Source organism: Rhinopithecus roxellana, chromosome 8 (genome assembly GCF_007565055.1).
Source record: "Rhinopithecus roxellana isolate Shanxi Qingling chromosome 8, ASM756505v1, whole genome shotgun sequence".
Lineage (NCBI taxonomy): Eukaryota > Metazoa > Chordata > Mammalia > Primates > Cercopithecidae > Rhinopithecus > Rhinopithecus roxellana.
In genome coordinates this window covers 95,511,553-95,538,805 of record NC_044556.1, presented here as the reverse complement: position 1 = coordinate 95,538,805, position 27,253 = coordinate 95,511,553, and the positions used below count along the sequence as shown (strand labels likewise).

The following is a 27,253-nucleotide window of genomic DNA, read 5'->3' as shown; positions in this document are numbered from 1 at the left end:
TAAAGAGGAAGAAAGAAAGAAAAAAGAAGAAAAGAAGAAAGAAAGAAAGAAGAAAGAAAAGAGAAAGAAAGAAAAGAAAGAAAGAATAAAGAACGAAAGAAAAGAAGAAAGAAAGAAAAGAAAGGAAAGGAAAAGAAAGAAAGAAAGAGAAGGAAAGAAAGAGAGAACAGAAGAAAGAGGAAAGAGGAAGAAAGAAGAAGAAAGGAAGCAAGAAAAGGAGAAAGAGCAAGAATAAGAGAAAGAAAGGAGGGAGGGAGGGAGGGAGGGAAGAAAAAAAAGAAAGAAAGAAAGAAAAGAAAAGTATCTTTGGGGCCTGATGCAGAAATGTCTCACCCTTTGGAAAGACCAGGAAAACAGCAGCTCCAGGAGGGCTAAGGAGTGGAAAATGCCAGCCTCAGGGGTGGGAGGAGACAAAGGAGTGGATGTGCCCTGTGGCTCAATAGTCTTGTAGACCAGGTTGACCTTGGCAGAGTCAGGATGTTCCTGGTCAGTATCCTGGCTGGCTGCAGACCTGGGAAGTCGCCTCACCAGGACTCCATCACGCCTCGCCACTTCATAGGCAGAGGGGCCAGACAGCCAGTAGTAAGGCATTCATGCCCAAGTTGGTCAAGTTCTGTGAGCCAGCCATGACTGAACGCAATTTCCCTTTTTATTAACTTCTATTTGGGTAAGAATTTTTTTTAAAATTTTTTGGCTGGGCATGGTGGCTCACGCCTGTAATCCCAGCACTCTGGGAGGCCAAGCAGGAGGATCACCTGAGGTCAGGAGTTCGAGACCAGTCTGGCCAACATATAGGGAAACCCCATCTCTACTAAAAAACATATATATAAAGATTAGCTGGGCATGGTTGTGCATGCTTGTAGTCCTAGCTACTTGGGAGGCTGAGGCAGGAGAATCACTTGAACTCGGGAGGCGGAGGCTGCGGTAAGCCGAGATCACGCCACTCCACTCCAGCCTGGCAACAGAGCAAGACTCTGTCCCTCAAAAAAATTAAAACAAAAGTTGTTTAGAAATGGGGTCCTGCAATGTTGCCCAGTCTGGACTCAAGCGATGTTCCCACCTCTGCCTCCTGAGTAGCTGGGACTACAGGCCACCACGCCTGGCAAAAGCACTTTTAACATCAATGTGTTTCCAGAAGCCATTTGCTAAGAGGAATTTTCCAAATGCTAGAGGAGCCTGGTGAGCAGCATTGCTCTCTTTCAGGAAGTGTACGTCGGTAAGGAGACTTTGTGTACCATCGATGGTCTTCACTTCAACAGCACCTACAACGCCCGAGTCAAAGCTTTCAACTCTTCTGGTGTCGGGCCTTACAGTAAAACTGTCGTCCTGCAGACGTCCGATGGTGAGCATCGGGATCTCTTAGTGGGAAGAACGGATTCATCATTTTATCCAATGACAAGCAGACAGCCACTTGCAGCACCTATGATGACGGAGTGGGGGTGGGGGTGGTGCTAGGCACATCTGGGTTCTCCAAGGGCGTGTCCTTCTGGGACCATATGGACAGCATCTGACCAATGCTACCATAGGAGCCCAAGGACAAAGATTGACTTCTAGGGCCAACCCACATTTCATCCCGTGGACCAGGGCAAAGGATGAGCTGCTGAAGATGGTGGAGGGAGGAAGTGCAGGGTCGGAGGGGCCTGTTGAGGTGCCTACGCCTCACCCTGCTCTGCACACACAGCTCCTTGCTGCACCCACGTGGCCTACAAGCCACGAAAGAAACATTTCTTTACCCCAGTGTGCTGGACTAAATGTGAAGTAGCTGAGGGAGGCTAAACTTCTCCCACTTCTCAAGGGCCGAGGAGTGAGTAGGACAGTCCCAGACAAGAAAACTCCACGATAGATGCAGTGGGCCCACACCAGTCCCTACATTTGAGCCTTTCTCACAGCGGAAGAGGGCTCTTTAACCCCCAGCATCGGAGCTCACATCCAGTGGTTTATACACCTACCCAGCCTTCTAGGTGTTGGGCAACAACAGCATGTTGAAATTAATTCAGTGGAATTTTGATCATCTAAGTTCTTAGCAGGGAGCGATGAGAGAAATAGAAATCACATTCCAAAGAGAGTCCTGCCCCACCCGGCGTGGCCCAGCCCAGGCTGCAGAGGCGGTTTCCAGCTCCCCACTGCCTCCAAGAAGAGGGCAAATCCTGTATTCGTTTTCATCATTGAGTCTACACGTCCTCTGACTGCCACAGCTGGATGGTCTCCTAGAGGCAGGGAGGAGAAGGAGCAGGAGCAGATGCCGGTGTCAAAGACCCAGCCAGGGACACTTTTCTGAAAATGGTGCCACCTGCAGAGTCCACTTTGTACGCCCCTAGAGGAGAGCTCACTAACTTCTGCCTCTAGACTCTCCTGCCTAGAGATGAGCGGTCCTTGCCCTGTGCATTGTGGTCATGACTTTAGAGTAAGGGCCTCACTTCCGACAAACTGGGGGGCTGGGGAGCAAAAGGGGACAGTGGCTGATGGGCTGCAAAATGGAGAATAGAGCTTTGTGACTTTGGCCCATCACTTCACCTCTCTGTGTCTCAAATCTCCCACCCACGAGGTGGCTCATCAATATCTATTTCCTCCTGTACTTCTTTTTTTTTTTTTTTTTTTGAGAGGAAGTCCCACTCTGTTGCCCAGCCCACAGTGCAATGGCGCAATCTTGGCTCACTGCAACCTCTGCCACCCTGTTCAAGTGATTGTCCTGCCTCAGCCTCCTGAGTAGCTGGGACTACAGGTGCCCACCACCATGCCCACCGAATTTTTTTTTTTTTTGAGATGGAGCCTCGCTTTGTCGCTCAGGCTGGAGGGCAGTGGTGTGATCTCGGCTCACTGCAAGCTCCGCCTCCCGGGTTCACACCATTCTCCTACCTCAGCCTCCCGAGTAGCTGGGACTACAGGCGCCCACCACCACGCCCGACTGATTTTTTGGTATTTTTAGTAGAGACGGGGTTTCACCATGTTAGCCAGGATGGTCTCCATCTCCTCACCTCATGGTCTGCCTGCCTCGGCCTCCCAAAGTGCTGGGATTACAGGCATGAGCCACCATGCCCGGCCATGAATTTTTGTATTTTTAGTAGGGATGGGGTTTTGCCATGTTGGCCAGGCTGGTCTCAAACTCCTGACCTGAAGTGCTCCACCCACCTCGGCCTCCCAAAGTGCTGGGATTACAGGCGTGGGCCACCGCACCCCGCCTATTTCCTCCTGTACTTACAACGTGTCTGAGCGTTTGGAAGGGTTTTAGAAACCAAGACCGGGAAATGCATCTAGATTTGAAGCTTTGAGGCCTGAAAATCCTTGGCAAGGCCGGGCTCATAGGGCTAGCAACTTGGATGAACACAGAGCAGAGCGTGTGTGTGAGCGTGTGCATGTGTGTGTGTGTGCACGTGTGTGGTAATCATACAGGAAAGAACCTTCACTCCTGGGTGCCGACCTTCTAACAGAAGTGAGTGTGTTTGTGTCTCTGACCAGTTAGAAACTACTAGCAAATTCCATCCCCTGACCCTGCTCGTCTCGCCTCCTTCCTTTTTAGTGGCCTGGTTCACATTTGACCCCAACTCTGGGCATCGGGACATCATTTTATCCAACGACAACCAGACAGCCACCTGCAGCAGCTATGATGACCGGGTGGTGCTGGGCACAGCTGCGTTCTCCAAGGGCGTGCACTACTGGGAGCTACACGTGGACCGGTACGACAACCACCCAGACCCCGCCTTCGGGGTGGCCAGGGCCAGCGTGGTCAAGGACATGATGCTGGGCAAGGATGACAAGGCCTGGGCCATGTATGTGGACAACAACCGCAGCTGGTTCATGCACTGCAACTCCCACACCAACAGGTGCGATTGGGCCCCATCCTGCCTCCCGTGGACACAGGTTGTTTGGGAATGAGGGTCCTGAAGACCAGTGTCCCTTCTGCTTTCCCCAGAGCCAGCAGGAATTGGGAGGAGGTATTTTCAGCCACTTTGGTCTCCATTTTCTAGGAAGCTTTGACTCTGCCCACGTAGAACTGGCCTGCAGCCCAGATGAGGGTATGTTATGGTGATTTGCACAGCACCCGCACAGATGGGTCTCCCAAGTTACCCAGCGGGCCTCTGCTGGGATATGGAGATCGTAGTTTTCTTTCTGGTCCAGCTTCACTTTCCTTTGCAACTGTCAACCCAGGCTTGAGTCACCACAGGGCGTTAATGGGCACCACTGGGGTTGATGTCCTCAGAGCTGTGACCAGGTCATTGCCACTAACTTCCCTGCAGTGATCCTGGCCACTGCCCTGGTCTCATGTGCGCTTGAGCCTCAGCAGGACCGGGCCCTCGACAGGGCAGTAGCAGAGGGCATGGCTGGGGTGCTCACTACTAAAACGAGTCTGCCAAGGGTGCCTACAGCTGTGGCTTTGCCCTGAGACTGGCCCTGGGAGTAGGGTCACCAGTGTGGACACAGGAGACTCAGGTCCTGGCCTGTGTCACTACTGGGGCCTCTGTTAGGAGGGCAGACGGGGATGGGTCCTCCGGGACTGCCCCCGAGGCCTGGGCTTCTCCAGGGTGCCTTGGGCTCTCAGACACAGAGAAGGCAGTGCCCCCCCACCCCCAACACACCTGCACCATAGCCCCGTACTCTTTCTCCTCTCCCAGGGATTTTGTGCTCACAACTGGCTGGCATGTGGGGATGGACATGGGGGTGAAGAATCCCCAAGGCCAGAAATGGAGAATTGCAAGTTGCGGACACCTGGCGCCACCTCCTTGCTATGGAGCCTTGCTTCTGGTCTGCTAAGGGCCATCTCCCCAGCAGGAAGGGGTGAGGAACTTCAAGGAGCTGACCTTGACTTCGTTGGCCCCAGTCCCAGGCAAAATTGACCTGGAGGCTCTCAGTGCCCTGGACCCACCTGCAGCTCCTATAACAGCCCCTGGGGCACCTTCCTGCAGAGGAAGGACCAGCTTCTTCTTTCTCAGGGAAGCCAGGTCTAATCTGGGCCAAGGACTTGCCCGAGGGCCCTCAGGACCCTGTCTGCCTGCCTCTTTGCTGGTAGGCAGGGCCCCTTCTCTCCTGAGTCCTGGGGAAGAGGCGGGCAGCTCTGTGCCTCTGCCCAGACCCTGCAAGCTGGCCATTCTCCCTCCTGCCCACAGAGGGGCCAAGTCCAGGCCCATCAGCTCCGTCTCTGCTTGCTGAAGCCAAACTGGCACCCAGATACCCTGCTTGCTGGCAGGAGTAATAACAAGAAGCATTTGTCAAGCCCTTACTTGTGCTCAGTGCTGTATAGGAAGCACTCAATGTATCTTGAGCTCATTTAATCCTTGCAAAAGTGCTATTATTGTTGCCATTTTACAGATTATAAAAGTGGGGCTTAGACTGGAATGGTGGCTCGCACCTGTAATCCCAGCACCTAAGGAGGCCGAGGCAGAAGGATTGCTTGAGCCCAGGAGTTTGAGACCAGCCTGGGCGACTTAGTGAGACCCTGTCTCTATAAATAATAGTAATTTTAAAAATTAGCCAGGCATGGTGCTGTGTACCTGTAGTCCCAGCTACTTGGGAGGCCGAAGCAGGAGGATCACTTGAGCCCTGGAGTTCAAGACCAGCCTGGGCAACATAGTGAGACCCTCCTCTCTACAAAATAAATAAATAAAAAGCCTGGGCTTAGGAAGGTCGGACAATGGCTCAGGCCATGCGGCCAGTTGACACTGTCAGGGTTGAGCCCAGGACCCCAGCCTCGGTTTGTGCAGTGCAGACTCCCCAGCTCTCCCGGCCATTGGCCACCACACTCCTCCCAAGGGCTGCCGAGCACTTGGGCCTTTGCTATCCTTGATGGCCCCTTGGTGCCACCTCAGTAAGAAAAACAGAAGGGAAGTGGGGCCATGAGAAGGTAGAGAGAATCTGCCCCTTTCTGCATGTCCTCCCACCCTGGGATGTGGACCGGGTAGGGTAAGCGCTATCTGGGAGGAAGTCGAGGCAGCTGGGAAGTTGGATCCCAGAGCTGACTGGGCCTGAGGCTTTGCTTAGGTCGGACTCATTTCTGCACCTCCCGTGGGTCACTACCGCCACCCGGTGGTCAGTATCCAAATAGCACCAACAGCGCGGTTTTAGTTCCCTTCTCCCACCTGCCAGGGCACCCTCGGGGAAGCCCTGCCCAATCCGGAAACACCTGTCTGGGCAGGACCAAGTCCTCCTCGGGACTTCCTGTCGTGAATCCTTCTCGCTGCTCACCTTCCCTCTGCCCTACCAGCAGCGTCCAGTAGATCAACTCATTCTCAATCTGGAAGGACAAACAAGGTTTTCTTAGCAGAGTGGCGTTGCTAAGGTTAAGGCTAAGACCTCAGCCCTGAGCCGGCGCGGTGGCTCAAGCCTGTAGTCTCAGCCACCTAGGAGGCTGAGGCAGGAGGATCCCTTGAGCCCAGGAGTCCAAGACCAGCCTGGGCAACACAGTGAAGCCCTCGTCTCTATAAAATATTTTAAAAATTAGCCGGGCATGGTGTGTGCCTGTAGTCCCACCTATCCCTGAGGCTTGTGGGAGGATCCGTTGAGCCCAGGAGTTTCAGGTAACAGCGAGCCATGATGGCACCACTGCACTTCAGCCTGGGTCACAGGGAGAAACATCCACTCAAAAATGAAAAACCACCTCAGGGAAGGGAAGGAGAGTCTGCAGGATTCGGCCCATGGGAGAAGACATGGTCAGCCAAGCCGCCCTTGGGAGCATGTTCCTTACTTTTATTAATAGATTCGCTTCCACCAGGTGGATGTTAATTCTTACCACCTACGAAGTACGACATTGCCAACACTGATCAAGAGCAGAATGGACGTTCTCAAGGTTCTGCTATTGGTCACCTGTGGGATGGTGACTCCAACAGAGGACTTGATTTCAACTTCAGCACCCTTCTGCCTGGCATACACTGCTTTTCGAGGGACCCTAGGATGTTTCTGGGAAGATGAGCCAATGTAGGGTAGGGGCCTTTCAAAATTTCCTGAAGGCCTGGATGGCCACATCTTCATCGACCTCAGCATCCTCACTTGCCTAAAACAGAAAAGGGCACCAAGTCAGTTATTTTCTTTGGCAGGAAAAGGTGCCTTTCTTACCCATTCTCCATGCTCCACAGTTTCAAATGAGACCTACTCATCAGAACCCGATTTTTCTAGTATGCAGATCCCAGATGCTCTCAGGAAGAGGGGGTTGAACAGCGTGGTTCCTCTAGGGGAGTCTTCATCATGGCCTGTTAACAAGGCGTGTCCACTGTGAGAGAAGGCTCATATGCCAGGAGAGCACCCCACCACCACCTTGGGGGCCATGTTTAAGTGAGGGTGTTCCCAGCATCCTATAAATAATTTTCCTGCCCGGGCATGGTGGCTCATGGCTATCATCCCAGCACTTTGGGAGCCCAAAGTGGGAAGATCACTTGAGCCTAGGAGTTCAAGACCAGCCTGGGTAACATAGTGAGACCCCTATCTCTACAAAAAACACAAACAAAATTAGCTGGGTCTCATGTCATGCACCTGTAGTCCGAGCTACTCGGGAGGCTGAAGTGGGAGGATCTCTTGAGCCTGGGAGGGCGAGGCTGTTGTGCACCGAGATGGCGTCACTGCACTCCAGCCTGGGTGGCAGAGTGAGACCGTGTCTCCAAATAAATAAATTATTCTCCTGAGTTAATCCCCTTCATCCCAGGCTGGGTGTGGTGATGGTCTTCCTGGGGACTCTCTTCCCAGGACGGAAGGCGGCGTGTGCAAGGGGGCCACCGTGGGCGTGCTGCTGGACCTGAATAAGCACACCCTCACTTTCTTCATCAACGGGCAGCAGCAGGGCCCCACAGCTTTCAGCCACGTGGACGGGGTCTTCATGCCAGCCCTCAGCCTCAACCGCAATGTGCAGGTACACGCCTCCCCCGGGCCAGACCTGGTCTGGCTGCTCCCCACTGTTTGCCCACAAGTCTCTGCAGTGCCCATGGGCAGAGTGGGCCATAAAGAAGCGGACCACAGAGCCTTCCCAGACAAAGCTTATTGAGTGGACTGCCTTGGACGTTTCCTAGAGACGTTCCGTTCTAACTTGTTCACTTGGGACACCCAGGGACCCTAAGGTGGCAGCTTCTGGAGACACAGAGCTCATGGCTGAGCCCAGTCCCTGGGGAGTGCTGGTAGCTCAGGAGGCCTGAAGCAGAGAGACAAGAATGAGAGCCCAGGAGGGTGTAAGGAAGGGAGAAACACGAAGATGCCATCCGTCGTCTTACAGTAGAGTCCTCCTCCACTTGGGCTGGGGAGTTGAGTGTGGGGAGGCAGGTCCTGTTTTGTGGCCCTGAATATTGAGGAGTCTACATCAATCACTGATTGATCGATTTGATCTTCTACTCATTTGCAAAAGGGATTTGTGGCAACCTAAAAGATAGGCTTGGCCGGGCGTGGTGGCTCACACCTGTAACCCCAGTACTTTGGGAGGCCGAGCGGGCCGCCAGATTCGATTAAGAGGTTTTTTTTTAGATGGAGTCTCACTCTGTCACCCAGGCTGGAGTGCAGTGGCGCTATCTCAGCTCACTGCAAGCTCTGCCTCCCGAGATTACGCCATTCTCCTGCCTCAGTCTCCCAAGTAGCTGGGATTACAGGTGCCTGCCACCATGCCTGGCTAATTTTTTGTATTTTTAGTAGAGATGGGGTTTCACTGTGTTAGCCAGGATGGTCTTGATCTCCTGACCTTGTGATCCGCCCACCTTGGCCTCCCAGAGTGCTGAGATTACAGGCGTGAGCCACTGCGCTTTTTATAATTGGAAAAAAGTAAGACAAACAAAAAAACAATAGTGCTCTTGCAGTAAAGTCTTCCTCAGTTTTTAAAAAACTCCTTCTGGGTCTCAGTGTGGATCCAGACCTCATGTGATGAGCTGAATTTTGTCTTCCCAAGTTCATACATTGACGTCCTGACCCTTCCCAGTGCCTCTGAACATGACTGTATTTGGAGATAAGGCCTTTAAAGAGGTCATTAAGTAAAATGAGGTTGTATGGGTAGACCCTGGTCCAACATAACTGGTGTCCTTATAAGAAGAGATGAGGACACAGATGCACAGAGGTCAGACCATGTGGGGACACAGGGAGAAGATGGCCATCCACAGGCCAAGTGGAGAGGCCTCAAGAGAAACCAACCCTGCTGATGCTTTATCTCAGACTTCCAGCCTCCAGAGCTATGAGAAAATAGATTTCTGCTGCTTAAGGCACTCAGTCTCTGGTGTTTTGCGATGGCAGCCCCAGCAGGCTAATGTATCTCGTGTCCGTGAAACATGGGAAACATTATGACTTAAAATGTACTGTGGCTGAAGTCTGCACTTAACTTGTTGGGAAGGGTGGTTTTTAAGAATTTAAGGGGCCAGGCGCAGTGGCTTATGCCTGTAATCCCAGCATTTTGGGAGGTGAGGCGGGTGGATCATGAGGTCAGGAGTTCGAGGCCAGCCTGGCCAACATGGTGAAACCCCGTCTCTACTAAAAAATACAAAAAATTAGCCGGGCGTGGTGGCAGGTGCCTGCAATCCCAGCTACTCAGGAGGCTGAGGCAGGAGAATTGCTTGAACCCAGGAGGCGGAGGTTGCAGTGAACCGAGATCACGCCACTGCACTCCAGCCTGGGTGACAGAATGAGACTCTGTCTCAAAAAAAAAAACAAAAAAACAAGAATTCAAGGACCCTCAGTCCCTTTTCTTCCTCCAGACATGTCAATGCGTTACGGATTTCTCATCTTATGACCGGTTCCTCTACGTGTGCACATTCACACAGGAGCACCTGTGTGTGCACGTTCTCCCCTATAGACAGACCCTGAGGCCACAGATGGTGCCTCAATGATCTTTGTATCCTGTGCTGGGCTCAGTACCTGACACAGCATAAGAGTTCAGTAAACACATTTGTTTAGAAAATGATGCATTTATATTTTGATGCATTGATGACATGGGCATATTTGGCCACAAAAGCACCATATACAGATGCCACCTAGGACGACATGGCATGTAGAGTGCTAAATCACGTCTTTCCAGCTCTCTCTGACTGGCTCTGTGTAAAAGTCCTTTCCTGTATCAAGTGTCGCGTGTGTGCCAATGAGTTGAGTATGTGATACTTTCAGCACCCAAGGCTATAGGATAGGACACATTAACCTTCTAATGTCCATCACTGAGAAAATCCTCACCACAAGACTTTTCTTTCTGTCTTTCGAGCATCATCATCATCCCCCCTCCCCCAAAAAGAAAGGAAAGAATCACGCACGACAAAGAGGTCTATTCTTTCGGAGTCTTCTTTCTTCCTTTTCCTCTTCTCTTCTTCCTCTTCTCTCCTCTTCCTCTTCCTCTTCTTTTTCTTCTTCTTCTTCTTCTTCTTCTTCTTCTTCTTCTTCTTCTTCTTCTTCTTCCTTCTTCTTCTTCTCCTTCTTCTTCTCCTTCTTCTTCTCCTCCTCCTCCTTCTTCTTCTTTTTCTTTCTTCTTCTTCTTTCTTCTTCTTCTTTTTTTCTTTGAGACAGACTTTTGCTCTTGTTGCCCAAGCTGGAGTGCAATGGCACGATCTCAGCTCACCGCAGCCTCTGCCTCCCAGGTTCAAGCGATTCTCCTGGCTCAGACTCCAGAGTAGCTGGGATTACAGACACCTGCCACCATGCCCAGCTAATTTTTGTATTTTTAGTAAAGACGGGTTTCTCCGTGTTGGTCAGGCTGGTCTCAAACTCCCTACCTCAGGTGATCCACCCGCCTCGGCCTCCCAAAGTGCTGGGATTATAGGCATGAACCACTGCGCCCAGCCCCTTTCTTCTTATTATGATGCACAATGTGCAAACTTTCCACACTGAGTATTTCTCCTGACTTCAGAGCTGTGCTCACCTGGATCTGCTGCAGTATGTTCTTCAGCTGAACCAGAAACTCCTTTGCTTCCTTTGCCTTATCCGAAACTCCATTTAAGGCCTGAGATAGTTGTGCCTGAAAAAGATATCACACATTAAAAAGAAAAAGTAGGTGTGAAAGGCACAGAAAATTTGCACTTCATCATAAAAGCTTATGTTTTTAAGAGGGGATAGGACTGATCCCACGCATCTGCTGTTCTCATTGATGCAGGGACCACCACTGACCCATGATCTCTATGACATTTGTTTCTTTTTCCAGCAGTGGTAGATTGGCCTACACTCTCCTTTCTCATCCCCAAAGCTGGATAGAGGTAGGGAGCACTCAACTAATGGGTTGAAGCAAACAGGGTCTGCCCCTGATGTTTGCAGAGTGCAAGACAAGAAGATAAATAGAGCCCTTGGCTTGGCCTGGCCCCCTCTATCCATCATCAGTACACGCTTGTATGGACATTCCAGACCCCAGGTCAAGTTCCATCCACCCCATCCCTACACAGTCATCTCCTGGCCTAGGGTGCAAACCCTGGGGCCTGGTCTGCCCTGAAGGATAGACAGGAAGGGGGCTGTGAGTCCTGGAACTGGACTAGGTGTACAGACTGGTAATCCTATGGCATCCTGCAAAGGGGCACACAGGCTCCTATCCTGGTACCCTTAGCCCTGGGGATTCCTAACCTTGCAGAGAGGGGTGTGGCCAGCAGAGGTTTCTGAAGTACGAGGACCAGTTGCTGTGGCCCAAGGGTGAAACTGCAAGCTGAGCTCAAATCTATGGCTTTTGACACCAGGCTTCTTTGTAACAAACCACGTCCACATACAATTGAATTTGTCTTTAAAACCTAGCTATTGAGTAGACGTGACCTTGATTTTTTTTTTTTTTTTTTTTTTTTTGAGACAGGGTCTCACTCTGTTGCCCAGGCTAGTGTGCAGTAGCTTAATCATGACTCACTGCAGCCTCAACCTCTCAAGTTCAAGTGATCCTCCCGAATCAGCCTCCTGAGTAGCTGGGACTACAGGCATGCAACACAATTAGTGCCCAGCTAATTTTTGCATTTTTTAGTAGAGATGGTATCTCAGAGGCTGTATTGCCCAGGCTGGTCTCAAACTCCTGGTCTCAAGTGATCCTCCCACCTTGGCCTCCCCAAGTGTTGGGATTAAAGGTGTGAGCCATCACGCCCGTCCAGACTGTGACCTTGATTTTCAACATGACTCTCATTTTCCACATTAAAAAGCTGAGGATAGAACAAAGCAGTCAGAAGGTCCAGGGTCTCCTTCTCCCCCAAGTCCCCTCCCAGATCTCTGCTCAGATGTCACCATGTCAGTGAGGACTTTCCCCACGACCTTGTGCAATAGCCCTCTCGCCTTCCCCTGGATAATTCTTCCTCCTAACAGTTGTCACCACCCAACCTAGAAAACTTGTTTGCTGTCCATCTCCAAGTCCTAGAATGAAGGACAAGGGCTTTTCTGGGTGGCTCACAGCCTATCCCGGCACTGGAAGAGCACCCGGCCCGTGGTAGCATTAAATAAATATTTGTTGAATGCATGAATCAGTGAATGGGATTCTTTAGACCACACCAACGGTTGTCAAAGTGCGGTTCCAGACCAGCAACATCAGCATCGCTGGGCGATTTGTTGAAATGCACCGTCTCTGGCTGCACCGCAGATCTGCTGATCAGAGGCGGTGGGTGAAGCCCTGGAGTCTGTGCTTTACCAAGCCCTCCAGGGGCCTCTGATGCAGTTTGAGATCCCCCTGGACTGTGCAAGTGCAGCCTCCGCTGAAAACCAATGGAGAAGATGGCAAAGGGAGCCCACGAAAAGACACAGGGGGTAGGTGAAAAGACAAGGAAGGGGGCCTGGTTCCGAGGAGCACCGGCACACAAGGGAGGTTAAGGTCTGGGCTCTGTCTGCTCAGACAGAGCAGGAGCCTCAGGCTGAGGATCAGCAGAGGTGCAGCTCCTAGGAGAAGCTTTTCCCTACACCATGAGCCTCACCATCCCTAGCCCCACCTCAGTGGGTTTAGGCTCTCCCCTCTGTAGCTGGCCCACAGTGTACCACCATCTGTTGCCAGCACCCAGGCAGTGAAACATCCCATAGAATGTACAGTGATGGCAGAAGCGTCCCAGGTCTGCTCTGTCCCTGGCAGTAGCCACTCGCTGCCTGTGGGTACTGAGCACTTGAGGTAGCTAAGTGACTGAGGAGCTGCACTTTTTGTATTATATAGGGTAAGTTTTAACTGCCATGTGTGATTAGCCAGTGGCTAGTCCTGGAGAGTACAGGTTTGACACCCATCTGATAACCTACAGGTCACATTTGGCAGGCTTCCTGATTAACCACCTGGGGAAGGACTTGTGATTCATGGCTTACATCCTGTCTCTGAGTAAAGGCTCTTACCCTGAGGCCCTCAAATCCTACTGTGAGTTCCTCAAAGTGTTGACATACTGATTAATACATAACCTACTGGCATCAAAAAGGACACTGAAGCCAGGTGGGGTAGCTCATGCCTGTAATTCCAGCTATTCAGAGGCAGAGGCAGGAGAATGCTTGAGGCCAAGAGTTCAAGACCAGACTGGGCAACATAGAGAGACCTCCATGCTGCACCCCCCGGCCCCGCTTTCCTCCTTCATCCTCACCTTGTCTCTATAAAATTTTTTTAAAAATTAGCTGGACATAGTGGTGTGTGCTTGTAGTCCCAGCTACTCGGGAGGCTGGGGCAGGAGGACAGCTTGAGTCCAGGAGGTCAAGGTTACAATGAGCTATGATTATGACACTGTGCTCCAGCCTAGGTGACAGAGTGAGACTGTGTCTCAAAATAAAAATGACACATTTGTTTCTGAGTCACAAAGTTTTACTGATCATCTTGCACATAGAATGTTAGCCTGTGTGTTGTCATCTGTAGCCAATGAATGTAACCTCTGTGTTGCAGCCACCAATGGAAAAGGAGTTCTCCCTTCTCCTACACTTTCTAGCTAAGTCTTCCAACCTGTGACAGGCTCTGGAACACGCCCAGCTTTTTTGGTGCATCTTCCCCCGTCGAGCCTCACACTTGGCTTCCAGTGAACCTTTATCAAATTATTTCTGCCTCGACAGCCTTAATTTTGCCACATCCTTAGTGGGATGCAGGGCCCAGGACAACTCCACCCATCCCAAGATACTCACCCTCAAAAGGAGGCTGAGGGGTCAGCATCATTCACAGGCCCTGGGGGGTGTCTTTAATGACAGGGGTTTTCAGGTTGAAGTTTATCAGGGACAGGGAAAGAATAGCAACCCCTCCCCAAGACACCCACCCAAAGCATGGGCCCCCTGGGGCTGTGGCTGGCCCTTCCTCTCTTGGTCAGCTCAGCCTGCAGTTACAGAACACACAGACCTGGGGCTTCAACCACAAACATGGATTTCTCAGAGTTCTGGAGGCTGGAAGTCCGAGATCCGCATGCCAGCACGGTTGGTTCTGGGTGAGGGCCCTCTTCCGGGTTAGGTCCTCACAGGGTGCCATGGTTTGGATATAGTATTTTTGGCCACATCAAATCTCATGTTGAAATTTGATCCCCAGTGTTGGAGGTGGGGCCTAGTGGGAGGTGTTTGGTCACGCGGGCAGATCGTGCATGAATGTCTTGGTACCGTCCTCCCCTCCTTCTTAGTGAGTTCTCACTGTATTAGTCTCCATAAGAACTGGTGTTAAACAGAGCCTGGAAGCTCCCTCCTCTCTTTCTCAATTCCTCTCTTGCCATGTGATGCCATGTGATGCCTGTTACCCTTTGCCTTCCACCGTGAGTGGAAACTTCCTAAGGCCTCACCAGAAGCAGATGCTGGGGCCATGCTTCTTGTACAGCCTGCAGAACCATGAGCCCCATAAACCACCTTTCTTTATAAATGACCCAGACTCCAGTATTCCTTTATAGCAATGCAAATGGACTAAGACACATGGATTTTCCTTGGTGTGTGCACAAAGAGGAGAGAGAGAGCTTGAGAGAGAACTCAGGTGTGTCTTTCTCTTTTTATAAGGGCATTAATCCTATCAGAGGGAGCTCTGAGCACATCTAAACCTAATTACCTCCCAAAGGCTCCACCTCCTAATATCAGCACATTGAAGATTTCGGCGTCAACATATGAATTTGGAAGTGACACAAACATTCAGTTCCTAGCACCTCCCACTCGTCATACAGTCCTCAGTGGAGAGACTTTGTCTTTTGTCTCTACATTTCTATCCCACTCTGCTGCACAAAGTAGGAGCTCAAAGAATGCTCCCTGGCTGAATAAAAAGCAAAACAATTGCTTGACTAGAGGTGCGTGCAAAGAGTGGGGTAGATCCCTGCAGATTCATCACCACCGCTAGCACCTCCCTGGAGGAACTCAGCAAGCTTGCTTCTGTCTGAAAGGCAGGGTAGTTAGGGTCACGCACCATCTGCCCAGTACCAGGGGCCAGGATGGCTCTGCCCCAGCCAGCGCCAGCCTTCCAGGAGCCCAGCCCTCCCCAGAGCCTGCTGACCTGCTTCCTGCTTGGCAAGACGACCAAGGAGCTTGGCAAGGAGCCCAAGAACAGAGTGGTTTTGAAGGCGACCTGTGACCACTGGCTAATGCCTGACTGAAAGGGGGACAGTCTCACAGTTCAGTGGACACTGCTTCCAGGTCCATCAGACTTGCCATCTAATTTTTCCCTCCACTGCTTTTTGATGCCCCCTTGGTGAGGTCACCTCAATGCAAGCCACATTGGGGCCTGCGGTGTGCTCAGCCACATGAGGGCTCCAAGTCCTGGTCTGCAGCCATGGAAGAGCCCAAATGGGCAGTGTGAGGGCTAACCGCTGTCGAGGGATGTCCTCATAAGCACACACTGGTCCTTTTCTTCAACCCAGTCCTTTGTGTGTGAATGACCACAAGTCACTTCTTCTCGCTCAGGGAATAGCATTGTGGAGATCAGATGTGATAATTCTAGTGGAAAAGGAGCAAAGGTTTTTGCAGTGAAAGAACAAAGGATTATTCTTATTCTTATTCTTATTCTTATTCTTATTCTTATTATTTTAAGAGATGGAGGTTTAGAGCAGTGGCTCATGCCTGTAATCCCAGGACTTTGGGAGGCTGGGGTGGGAAGATTGCTTGAACCCAGGAGTTTGAGACTAGCCTGGGCACCACAGTGACTGCAACCAGACTGGGTAATATAGTGAGATGTCGTGTCGACAAAAAATTTAAAAATTAGCCAGGTGTGGCGGCGTGTGCCTCTAGTCTCAGCTACTTGGGAAGCTGAGGCAGGAGGATCACTCAAGCCCAGGTTGAGACCCTGTATCAAAGACAGACACACAGAGAGAGAGAGAGAGATAGGGAGAGAGAGAGAGAGAGAGAGAAACAGAGAGAGAGAGAGAGACAGATGGAGATCTGGAGAGCCTTCTCTGCCACCCAGGCTGGAGTGCAGTGGTGCAATCACAGCTCACTGCAGCCTCAAAAACCTGGCCTCAAGCGATCCTCCTGCCTCAGCCTCCCAAAGCACTGGGATTACAGGCCTTAGCCACCTTGCCTGGCCTCTCACTCTCTGAAGATGGGTGGCCCAGGAAAGCTGCATCAGCTGCTTGCCCTGCTGCCCCACTGCACCCTGGAGATCTCTGCCTTGAGCATGTTGGAGTGCCACATGGTACGCAGCATAGTACCCGACATGCAGAATGTGCTCCGTAAATATTTGTGTCAGTGAATTGATTTTGCTCTAGATTTTTGTCTGACTACCTCCCCGAGATATTCAAGTCTCAATCCTCTCCCACACCGGGCATAATTAAAATGGCCATGTGGTCACTCCTAACCCACTGTTTCTAGGGCATGGAGCCCCATATGGTCCCGGGCACCAGCAGTCTGACCCTACTCTGGGGACTGACCTGCTTTTTATGACTTCTGGGTGTTAACTATTTCTAGGTTAACTGCCACCACTGACCTGGTTCGCATTTAGTCACACTAGATGGGACTTCTGATGCCCCCCACACCTGATGCCCTGTCTCTATTGCATACCAGAGGATTCCTCTGCCCTGCCCTGCTCTCCCCGCTTACTGAGCAACCTGCCAACAGCTGGGGAAGCCCCCCACCCACCATCGCAACACCCCTTGCCCAGTCTGCGGAGAGGGGCTTTGTTTTCTAGTCTTCTCTCAACGGCCAGGCCTAGGCTCCAAGAGCCCAGTAACCGGAATAAAGATAACTTCCAGGCTTGGTGTGGTGGCTCATGCCTGTAAACCCAGCACTTTGGGAGGCTAAGGCGGGAGGATCACTTGAGCCCAGGAGTTCTAGACAAGCCTAAGCAACACAGCAAGACCCCTGTCTCCATAAAAAATACAAAAGTTAGCTGAGTGTGGTGGCACACACCTGTAGTCCCAGCTACTCAGGAGGCTGAGGTGGGAGGATTGCTTGAGCCCAGAAGTTTGAGGCTGCATTGAGCTTTGATTGTACCACTGCACTCCAGCCTGGGTGACAGAGTGAAATCTTGTCTCTTAAAAAAAAGATGATGAATAAATATAACTTCTCTAGTGTCCAGCCTAAACTGAGGCTCAGAAACATGGTGGGGAGCCTTGATTACCCTGCGATTGAGGCAGATGCAGCAATAGGCCTGGAGACTGGAAACAAGGTGTGACCCACGGAGTCACTGGAGGTGACTCACAGGGATGGGACAGGGAGGAGGTGGGCACATGGAGACCCTGGAAATGGGGAAAGAATAGGACAAAGCAGGGTCCTGAGAGGGAGACTTGGGCAGACTCCTCCCCCATGAAATAGTGGCAGCCAGACCTCCCAGATTCCCCAACCCACTGGCTTCCCCACTCCCAGTCTGCTCCCAGGATCCAGTCCCCCGCCCTGAGGATCCAGGCCACAGAGACTTTGCTCTCTGCAGCATGAGGGATTGATGGTAAAGGCACAGGGGAGAGGGCGGGCCCCTGGGTAGAAGTCCACTTAGGGAGGAGCCAGCTCAGCATTGGCTATGAAGGGAGCAATGCTGGGTGGCAGTCCCTGCTATGTTAGGCTGGGGTCCACAGGCTGAAGAGGACCCCCCTGAAACAGAAGGGGTCATTGGCAGAAGAACTAGGAGCCAGGGGTTGACCCAGGCAGCCTCTCTCTGCAGTGACTGTGGCCCAGATTTGGGGAGAGGTCCCCTGAGGCAAAGCAGCTCAGAAGATCAGTTCCTATCCCTGCAGCTCCCTGTGTTTGGGTCACTAAGCCAGTAAGGAGGAGACTTGGGATTGGAATGGAGCTCTCCAGATGCTGATCCAGTGTTCTGTTCAGTACATCAAAGCCACCTCCAACTCTCAGAACCCCTACATGGAGCCTGCTGCCATGACTCTGTCAACACAGACTAGATCTCTTTGAAGGCGCCACCACTGCCGTCATCTAGGGCTATTGCAAAAGAAGAGAACCCTCTGGGAGGATCTGCCTTTCCCTGAATCCCCAGGCTCACTCTGTCATGTGTTCCTATGGGACATTAGTTTCTTGTTACTGCTGTGACAAGTTGTCATAAACCTCATGACCTAAATCAACACAAATTTATCATCTTATGGTTCTAGAGGTCAGAAGTCCAAAATGTGTCTTACAAGCCTAAAATCAAGGTATGGGCAGGGCTGGTTCCTTTTGGAGGCTCTAAGGGAGAATCCCCTTCCATGCCTTTTCTGGCTTCTAGAGGTCACCCACATTCCTTGGCTTGTGGCCCCTTCCTTACATCGCTCAACCTCTTGTGCTATGGTCTGAATGTTTGCATCTCCCCCAAATTCGTATGTTGAATCCTAAGCCCAGGAGAGGTGGTATCAGGCAGTGGGGACTTTGGGAGGTGGTGAGGTCATGAGGGTGGAGCCCCCATGAAGGGGATTAGTGTCCTTATGAAACAGGCCCCAGAATGAGGATACAGTGAGAAGGTGCCATCTATGAATCAAGAAAAGGTCCTGTCAGGCACCAAATCTGCTAGGCACTGATCTTGGACTTCCCAGTCTCCAGAACTGTGAGAAGTATATTCCTGTTGTTTATCAGCCCCCCCGTCTATGGTATTTTGTTACAGCATCCTGAAGATTAAGACATCTTGCTTCCATCCTCACCTCTTATATTTAACTCTGATCCTCCTGTCTCCCTCTTACAAGGACCTTTGTGGTGACATTGGAGCCAGCTGAGGATAAAGCAGGATAATCCTCTCCATCTCAAGATGCTTAACTTCATCACATCTGTCACATTTGCAAAGCCTTTTCGCCACATAAGGTAACATTCATGGGTTCCAGGGATAAAGATATGGACGTCGTCCTTGGAGTCCATCACTGAGCCTGCTATGACTGGCAATTAAATTTATGTTTTTTAAAAACCTCATTTCACATGTGGTCACAGAACTGTTCAATGTCTGCTGCTCAGAGGACTGTGGACTCAAAGAGATCATGTTGGATTTATCCAGTGTTGCATCCTCAGCTTAGAGCCCGGAGGCTAGTACACAGGACCCACTCTAATTGGTGGCTGACTGAGGGTCTCTTTCTACCTGGATTGTCAGCTTTCTGCTGGTCCCATGAGACAGTTTTCAGGGTAAGATCCACCCAGAGAACCAATATCCACCAGACACAGATCCACCCGCTGAGGCCAGAAAAGTGTATCTTATGGAGAACAATGTCATTTTTGTGCCACAGGGCAAAGCTCTGACTGCCCGAACCCAGTCACAACCTGGACTTGATGGCCTCTCCTCTCCTGTGGTGGGACAGGATCAATAGCAACTGGTGACTTCCCATTAACAGCAATCACAATAACAATCGACAGCTTACTAAGTGCTGAGCTCTTTACATGCCAAATTTAGTTGATTCCTCATAACCTATCAAGGAGGTGCCATATTAACACCATTTTACAGAAAAGCAGACAGGTTCAGAGAGGGGAAGTAATTTGCTCAAAGTCTCACAGCTAGTAAGTGGTATAGCCAGGGCTCAAACCCAGATTTTTCTGAATCCAAAGCCGATGCTCTTTGCACTCCATTACACTGCCCTTTGGATATTCAACCAACATGGAAGGAGGACAAAACCTAGGTTCCCATTAAAATCCCTCAGAGGCAGGGCTGCTGGGCTGAGACCGTTTGCCATCTTCCAGCTGCATCTTTATTCTCCGGGGGACCCCTATCCCTGGCATTCTGTGTGCTCAGGCAGGGTTGCCTGTCTGCCAATGACAGTTTCATCAGATCCAAGCTCCACTCTCCAGTTCATTAGGATTTCAAATGTGCAGCTGTGTAGGAAGCCTCCACAGCCACTTTGCGAATGTTGATAAAGCAAAGTTGCCATCAGTCTGGGCTTTGTCCCTGCACTGCAGGGGACACATGGAGGGAGGATAAGACACTGACCACCGCCTCCTCCTGCTCCTGTCCCACACAGAGCAGGGTGTCTGGGGGAGGCAGAAGCAGCCAAGACTGCCTTGAATAGCAATATGGCACCATGTAACACTGGTTCCAATGTGATTGAGGGGTGGAAGGGATTATGTGGACACAGCCATAGATCACGCTCTCACAAAGATGTCTCTGTGAGAGTGGGAGAGCGTGGGAAGCAAAAATGGATTGGCAGGGCAGGGACGTGCAGGCAGCTCTCCTCTGGGAGAGAACACAAAAGAACAGGACTCGCTTTTCTCTAGGAAGGGAGATCCCATAGATACACTCCTGTCACTTCGCATCAGCCAAGCTTTCATCCTAGGCCTCTGGAGTGCTGAGCTACTTTCTTTTCCCACAGCCTAACCAAGCATCTGCCTGCCTGGGTCTCTCTCCAGAAGCACTACAGCAGCTTCTCTGTGCCTGGCGTGGGTCAGAGAGAGTATGCCCACTATCCCTCTGGCTACCCAGCCACTTGGCTTCCTTCTGCCTGCCTTTGCTACCCTGCCTCCTGCAGTTTGATGCACCACTTGAGAGACAGTAGAGATGGGGCGTGTGTTAAAACAGGAGCCAAAGCTTCACTGAGAATTTCACACCATCATTGGGCACGAAGGAGGTTGTGAAATGGACCACAGGGGATTACTCTCACCTTTTTATCTGCCCTTCAGTGCTAAGGTATTTTTTTTTTTTTTTAATTTGTGGCTGATAATAATGCCTAATAAGTTAAAAATGCCCTCATCTGTTGGCAGAACAGTAGAAATAAATGAAAAATGTAAAGGACTCATTTTTTAAAAAATTAAAAGGCAGAGGCTCCTGGGTAAGCAGAGAAATTGATTTCTGAGCATCTCCTGAGGGAGGCACGGATACCACTGAGGCACACTCCTCTGCTAGGCAGGTGACCTCCTTATCCTTTTATCCTGAAATCCTACTCCCCACTTGGGGAACCTGGGGCCAATGGAGGCAGGCCTTTTCCCTGCATCTTCTTTCTTCCCCATTGTTGCTCAAATGTGGCTATTTTCCTTCATCTTCTTAAATGCTGTCTTGCCAGGTAAAATGTTAAGAGGGATCCAACAACCAACAGCTGTGACTTCCTGGTCACACCATTTGCCTAGGAAGCTTTCAGCTTTCTGTTTTTAGACTTAGATTGATCTCCTGGTCGAGAACCATATGCTTGTGAGATGGGCATCCTCATTAGCCTCGCTGGTGAGGCAGCTGTGGATGTTGTGGGATGTGCGGGTAAAGCCGTCTCCTTCCTCCAGCAGAATGATGAAAGCTGCCCAGACAACCTGAGAAGCACCTTCCCATCATCCAAGCTTTCATCTTAGGCCTTTAGAGTGCTGGGCTGGGGAAGGCTGCCTGGCATTTTCACATGATTGGAGATACTGCTTAATGCAAGTCTGTACCCTGGATCAACCTCAGGGGAAGGGCAATGGACCGAATTGTGTCCCCCAAAATTTAGACGTTGAAGTCCTAACCCCCAGCACGTCAGAATGTGACTGTACTTGAAGAGATGATTCAGTTAGAATGAGGTCATTAGGGTGGGCTCTAATCTGACAGGACTGGTGTCCTTATGAAGAGGGGAGATTTGGACATAGAGACAGACATGTGCGAGGGAAAACACCACGTGAAGATTAGAGTTCTGCTGCCAAGGATCTATGAGGAGCTGAGAGAGGCCGGAGCAGGTCCTTCCCATAGCCTTCAGGGGCAGCACAGCCCTGCCGACACCTTGATTTCAGTCTTCTGGCTTCCAGAACTGTGAGATGATATATTTCTGTTGTTCTAAGCCACCCAGTTTGTGGTGCTTTGTTCTGGCAACCCTAGCAAACGAATACAGAGGGACTAAAAGGAGGTCCACAGATGCGCTGCTGAAACCAGGAATCCAGAGCAGGCCCAATCTGTCCTGTTCTGACTAGAGGTGCGCTCCTTCTTCAGGAAGAAATCCTGTTTTTGCCAGAACATATTCTTGTCTCTCCTTCTGGCCTTTTGGGCTCAAGGTCTCCACTGCTGTGATTCACGCAGAACAAAGTGGGAGCACCTCAGCCTGGCTGTCAAGCCCTTCATCCATTCACCGATGTATTCATTCAACAAGCGTCTGCCAGCCGCCTATCAGGAGGGAAGTGAGTTCTGCTCACGGGGACCATCCCCTTCTCTTTCCCTGGGATAATCGGCTACCCAAGCACCTACCTTCCAGAAGACCCCCGCCTCCTTCTCTTCTCCCCTAGTTATGCGCCCTTGTCCCAGCTGTCACCGCCATTTATCACAGCCATCTCCAGTTCTAGCTCAGCTTGCCCACGTCCAGCTCAAATCCTCCTTTTCCATGAAGTCTTCCCGCAGACTCCATGAACTCGTGTGGTCCGTCTTCTCTGTTCTGCCATCACCTCTTGCTTACCTCCGACTGTGGCCCTCGCCACCATCTGTCTGAGGTCTTAGTCACTTATCTACTTGACTGTGTCCCTCACTAGATCAGGACCTCCAGAGTGAGCTGTTCAATCATCTTTGTGTCCGTAGTACAGAGCCTGTGCAGAACGGCCACTCAACCGTGTCTTCTGAATTCACTGATTTCGTGCCGTGTGCTCTGGGGAGCTGCAAAAGGGCAGGACGCATCTGGGCTCCCCTAGGCAAAGGTCCCAGCGCTGCAGCCCAAGGCATCCTCTATGCCTCCTACTAGGGATCCCACTTCTCCCTCTTGATGTGGACTCCCCTCGCTGCCTGTTCATCCCAGCTCACTCCCTGGTCCTGCAGTGGGGGCCAGAACACAGACTTCCTGGGGGTTCCGCTGTGTTGGGAGCTCCTGGGTTCCACTTGTTTGGGCTGTTTTAAGTTCTTCCCCACTTCAGATGAGGAAAACAAGAGCCATTCCCCCTTCTGACTTTCCTTTCTTTTCTTTTCTCAGATCCCTCCAGTGTAGGAGGGTGGGAGGGAGAGCTGGTCCAGGGGCGAGGGGGAGACTCCTTTCTCATGGGGAGTTTTCAGATAAAGGCTCTGGGAATCCTGAGAAGGGTGGAAGGTGTGGGAATGGATGCCGTGGAGTACAGGCTGGCACATTTTCCATGGAGCCAGCAACTCGGATTTAGGTGCCAGCAGATGGTGACCGAGGTGCCCTGTTCTCTGGAAGTCTGGGCACCAGCTCAGCTCCACACTTGCCTAGGCCCGGCGAGCAGAATAAGCTGACCCTCTCCAACCTGCCGGCCACCCATTCAGGAGCACTGCTAGGTGTTTATCCAGCAACCCTGAGTGCTGGGCTTCAGGGTTGGGCCCTGAATTCAAACCCTAATTTTACGTGACCTAGTTTCTTGCCCTCTGTGAGATTTTGTGTCTTCACCTGTGAATTGGGGTAATGATACACACCCCAAAGACCTGCCTCAAGGTGTAATGGTGGCGTGCATGGAGGGCCCTGGGTTCAGGGACTGGCACTCTACTCATGGTGGTTCTGGGTAGAATGAGAACCCCAGAGAGAGCTTCCCCAACAGCTGCAGGGACCATTGTTTTCCTGCCGTTGACCTTCCATTATCCTCCATAACAGTATCCCAGTTTTGCTTTGAGAAGTTGCTTTTTCTCCACTGAGTACAGCCTGGTGGGGCTGGAATTAGGACTCCGGTACCACTGCCTTCTGACAAGGGGTAGGCACATTCCTGTGTGAACCCTGAGAGAGCCAGCCCTTCGAGATGGATGCTGAGGGGCTACCCGGGTCTGAATTTGAGTGGTGCTGAAAGCCATTTGCCTATTGCAGGTTACATACATGCCCTGTGCAAGCCAAACAGTAGCTCAATGCTGGGGCCTTCTTAGCTGTCTGTTCCTGCTCACACTGCCAGAATCAACTGCTGCTGAAGTCCTCATTCTGCCACCTAAACCTGACCAATGAAATGTGACCTGTGGTCAACTTTAACATCAGCAAATCAGAACTGAACAAGCTTGCATCCTTCAGATGCAGTGGGAACTGGAATTAGAATCTAAGCAGAAACTTTTTCTATGCAAGACAGCCCTTCTCTTTGTTCTGGCAGACGTGCCTTGGTTTTATACTGAAGACTGAGTCTCCCTGGTTGGCAAACTGCTGGTTGGAAAAAATTTCTTTTTAAAAACATTCCTTTTCAGTTTTCAGTGGATTCGTTAACACCCTATTCTAGGCCAGCAGGATGACAACTCCTTGGAATTCAAAATTGAACAAAGAGACAAAGAGACCTGGAGAGATGGCTGTTTGTTCCATAGTTCCTTGAGCGGACCCCTGCTATTAGAGTATTCCTGTACATGCTGCTTCTTCAAACTTGGGGAAGACTTTGGAGCCAGAATGCCTGGGTTTGAATCCCAGCTCACTGACTCTGTGACATTAGGTGAGTCGCTTACTCTCCCTGCCCCCATTTTCCTCAAATGTAAAAGGCGGGTAATAGCAGTAGGTACCTAACAGAGTTATAACGAGGATTAGGTGACTTAATAAATGTAAAATGCACCTGGCACATACTCAATGCTATCTATGTGCTCCCTGTTGTTACAGTTTCAAACCTGGCTCTCAAAGTTCCTATTGATTCTGTGAGTACTTAAGAAAAAAAGCAATATTTTTTGTTTTTTGTTGGAAGGGAGAGATGGGGGTCTTACTTTGTTGACCCCCATCTCTTTGTTACTAGTCTGGAGTGCAGTGGTGCCATCAGGAAGCACTGCAGCCTTAAACACCTGGGCTCAAGTGATCCTCCCCGCCTCAGCCTCCCAGGTAGCTAAGATGTTGGGCACGTGCCACCATGCCAGAGTAATTTTTATATTTTAATATCTTTACGTTTTGTAGAGATGAGGTTTGGTGTGTTGCCCGGGTTGGTCTCAAATTCCTGGCTTCAAGTGATCCTCTTGCCTCAACCTCCCAAAGCGTTGAGATCACAGGTGTGAGCCACTCTGCCCTGGCCTGTTTTTCTGATAAATTCCCTTTGATTCAAATTAGCCAGAGTCGGATTCCTTTGCTCTCAGTGAAGGATTCTAGTTGATTTAGTGGTTAGGATGCCCAACAAACGCAAAGACAGCTATGCTATAATTAGTGATTCATGCTGAGCCTTGGTATAGTCCATGCTTGTGGAGATGGTGATGATCAGAGGTCTGTTCTTTTTCCCTTCCATAACTCAGCTTCAGACTCTGACTCCCAAAATCCTGACTGCTTAGGACTTCCCCACGAGCTTCTGCCCTGAGGCTTGCAGGGAGGAGCAGCCTAGTTTGTCAACAGTGGATTTTAAGCTGCCAGGATTGATATGTCAGAGCCACCAACCAAATTTTCTTAACTAGAACATAACGCTGAAGTCAAAATAAAAAGAGGCGGGACTGATGGGCAGTACTGCCAGAAACGGACTTCCGGTCATTAGCTATATCCGCAGGCACACGGGGGCTTCTTCCTCTGACAAGGTGGCCAGTGAGTGCCAAATGACTTTCAAAAGCTCACGAGCCAGCCCCAGAGTAATTGGGCAATCCATGCCTCCCCTTGGACTTGGGCTTGTCAGTTGAAGTGGGCAGGCAGAGGCAGAGCTGGTACCCACCCTCAAGACGCAAGCCACCTTCACACGACCTGTCAAGTTGCTGTGTGCCTCTGTGCCTGTGCCCTTGCCATTCATCTGCCGGACGTGCCCTTTCCTGTTGCTGCACTGGTGCCCCACGGTCATCCAAATCTCAGCTCAAGTGTCCCTCCCTTATGCCAGATTGTGCGACCTCCCCCTTCAAGTGCTATTGAGAAGTCCTTTTTCTGGGCCCTTACACCAACAAGATGTGGATCTCTCTCCATTCTACTGCCATCGTGTATTTACTATTTTTTGTTTGTTTTTTAGGACAGGGTCTCGTGTTTCCCAGGCTCGTTTAAAACTCCTGGCCTCAAGTGATCCTCCCAGCTTATCCTCCTGGACAGCTGAGAATATTTACTTCTTCTTTCACTAAATTGTGCCGTCTTGCGAGATAAGACTTTGCCTGTTTAATCTTTGCATGGGCTACCAGTGTATGTCCCATAAATATTTGTTGAATAAGTGAATTAGTTACTTTTTAATTGGACAACATGACAGAGAAGTTTCTAAAATGAACCAAGGGTCAGAAGCAAGGACCAGAGCTTTACTTTAGCTTTGCACCTGATACGAAATATTATATTAGAGCAGTCACATGATTTCACTTCTTACACTTTGGGGTAACCTACTAGAGCAAGGCCCTCATTTGTCACCAGCCATGTGAAGATATGAAGAGAACATGCTCAGGAAGTAAGCTAAATATATCAAACCATCCCTTTAAAACAGGCTCCAGAAGAGCTAGGCTTATGTTTCTACCATTTTGAATTATAGCAGAAGAAATAGATTTTAAGCCAAATAAAACTATCCAGAAAAAAGATTCAGAATAGAGAAAAGAATTTTAAAGGAAAAGCAGGTTGTCAATAAAATGGTGTTTATTCACTCTGGATAGTGTGCCCTATTCCAGGAGTTGTATATATGGTGGGAATGTCTACCTCTCTACAGCTGAGGGAATCATGGGAAAAAGCCACCAAAAACTTCAAGACTAAAAATAAGTCTAAATGTGGACCTAGTAGAGGACATTGCTAGATTTTTAAAGTTTTTTTTTTTCTCATTTTTCTGTGACCAAAGGAAAGGATAGAAACATTTTGGCTAATGACCAGGGGAAGGCTCAGAAGAGAGAGGCAAGAGTGTGAAATGGAGAGAGCATGGTTGTATCAGACAGCTTAGGCTAGTGACACTGGAGTAACAAACAGCACCCCCCAACTTGGAAGCTTCCAACCACAAACGTTTACTTCTTGCTGACACTGAGTGCCCATTGCAGGTCACCTGCAGCTCTATTTCCCGTCCTCTGCATTTCAGGATTCAGGCTGAAGGAGCTTCTCATTTGAGGCATAGTAAATTCATAGCAGAAGAAAAGGAGCTACAGCCCAAACACACGCTGGCTCTTAAGCCTTCTCCTGGCTGGGCGCGGTGGCTCACACCTGTAATCCCAGCACTGTGGGAGGCCGAAGAGGGCGGATCATGAGGTCAAGACATCGAGACCATCCTGGCCAACATGGTGAAACCCCATCTCTACTAAAAATACAAAAATTAGCTGGACATGGTGGTGCATGCCTGTAGTCCCAGCTACTCAGGAGGCTAAGGCAGGAGAATTGCATGAACCTAGGAG

General features: G+C 50.5%; 2 protein-coding genes and 1 long non-coding RNA gene across 3 annotated transcripts in view; 1 reads left to right on the top strand and 2 right to left on the bottom strand.

Moving 5' to 3' along the window:
* The window catches only part of TRIM67 (tripartite motif containing 67), a 48,972-nt gene that overhangs the window by 3,905 nt on the left and 17,814 nt on the right, over positions 1-27,253 (bottom strand). The window contains 7 exon segments of the mRNA XM_030934940.1: positions 1,213-1,358; positions 4,862-5,175; positions 6,072-6,226; positions 6,736-6,982; positions 7,082-7,178; positions 7,738-7,984; positions 10,793-10,888. Coding sequence (XP_030790800.1) covers positions 1,213-1,358; positions 4,862-5,175; positions 6,072-6,226; positions 6,736-6,982; positions 7,082-7,178; positions 7,738-7,984; positions 10,793-10,888 — 1,302 coding nt within the window.
* LOC115899217 lies at positions 6,658-7,403 on the bottom strand. Its single transcript, XR_004058927.1, has 2 exons — positions 7,082-7,403; positions 6,658-6,982 (listed from the first exon to the last, which is right to left on the bottom strand). It is a non-coding gene; the product is annotated as an uncharacterized LOC115899217 (long non-coding RNA).
* Positions 20,750-23,296, top strand: LOC115899216. The gene is given in 4 exon segments (XM_030936707.1): positions 20,750-20,800; positions 22,145-22,246; positions 23,092-23,165; positions 23,167-23,296. Coding segments are annotated over 4 exon segments (357 nt in total).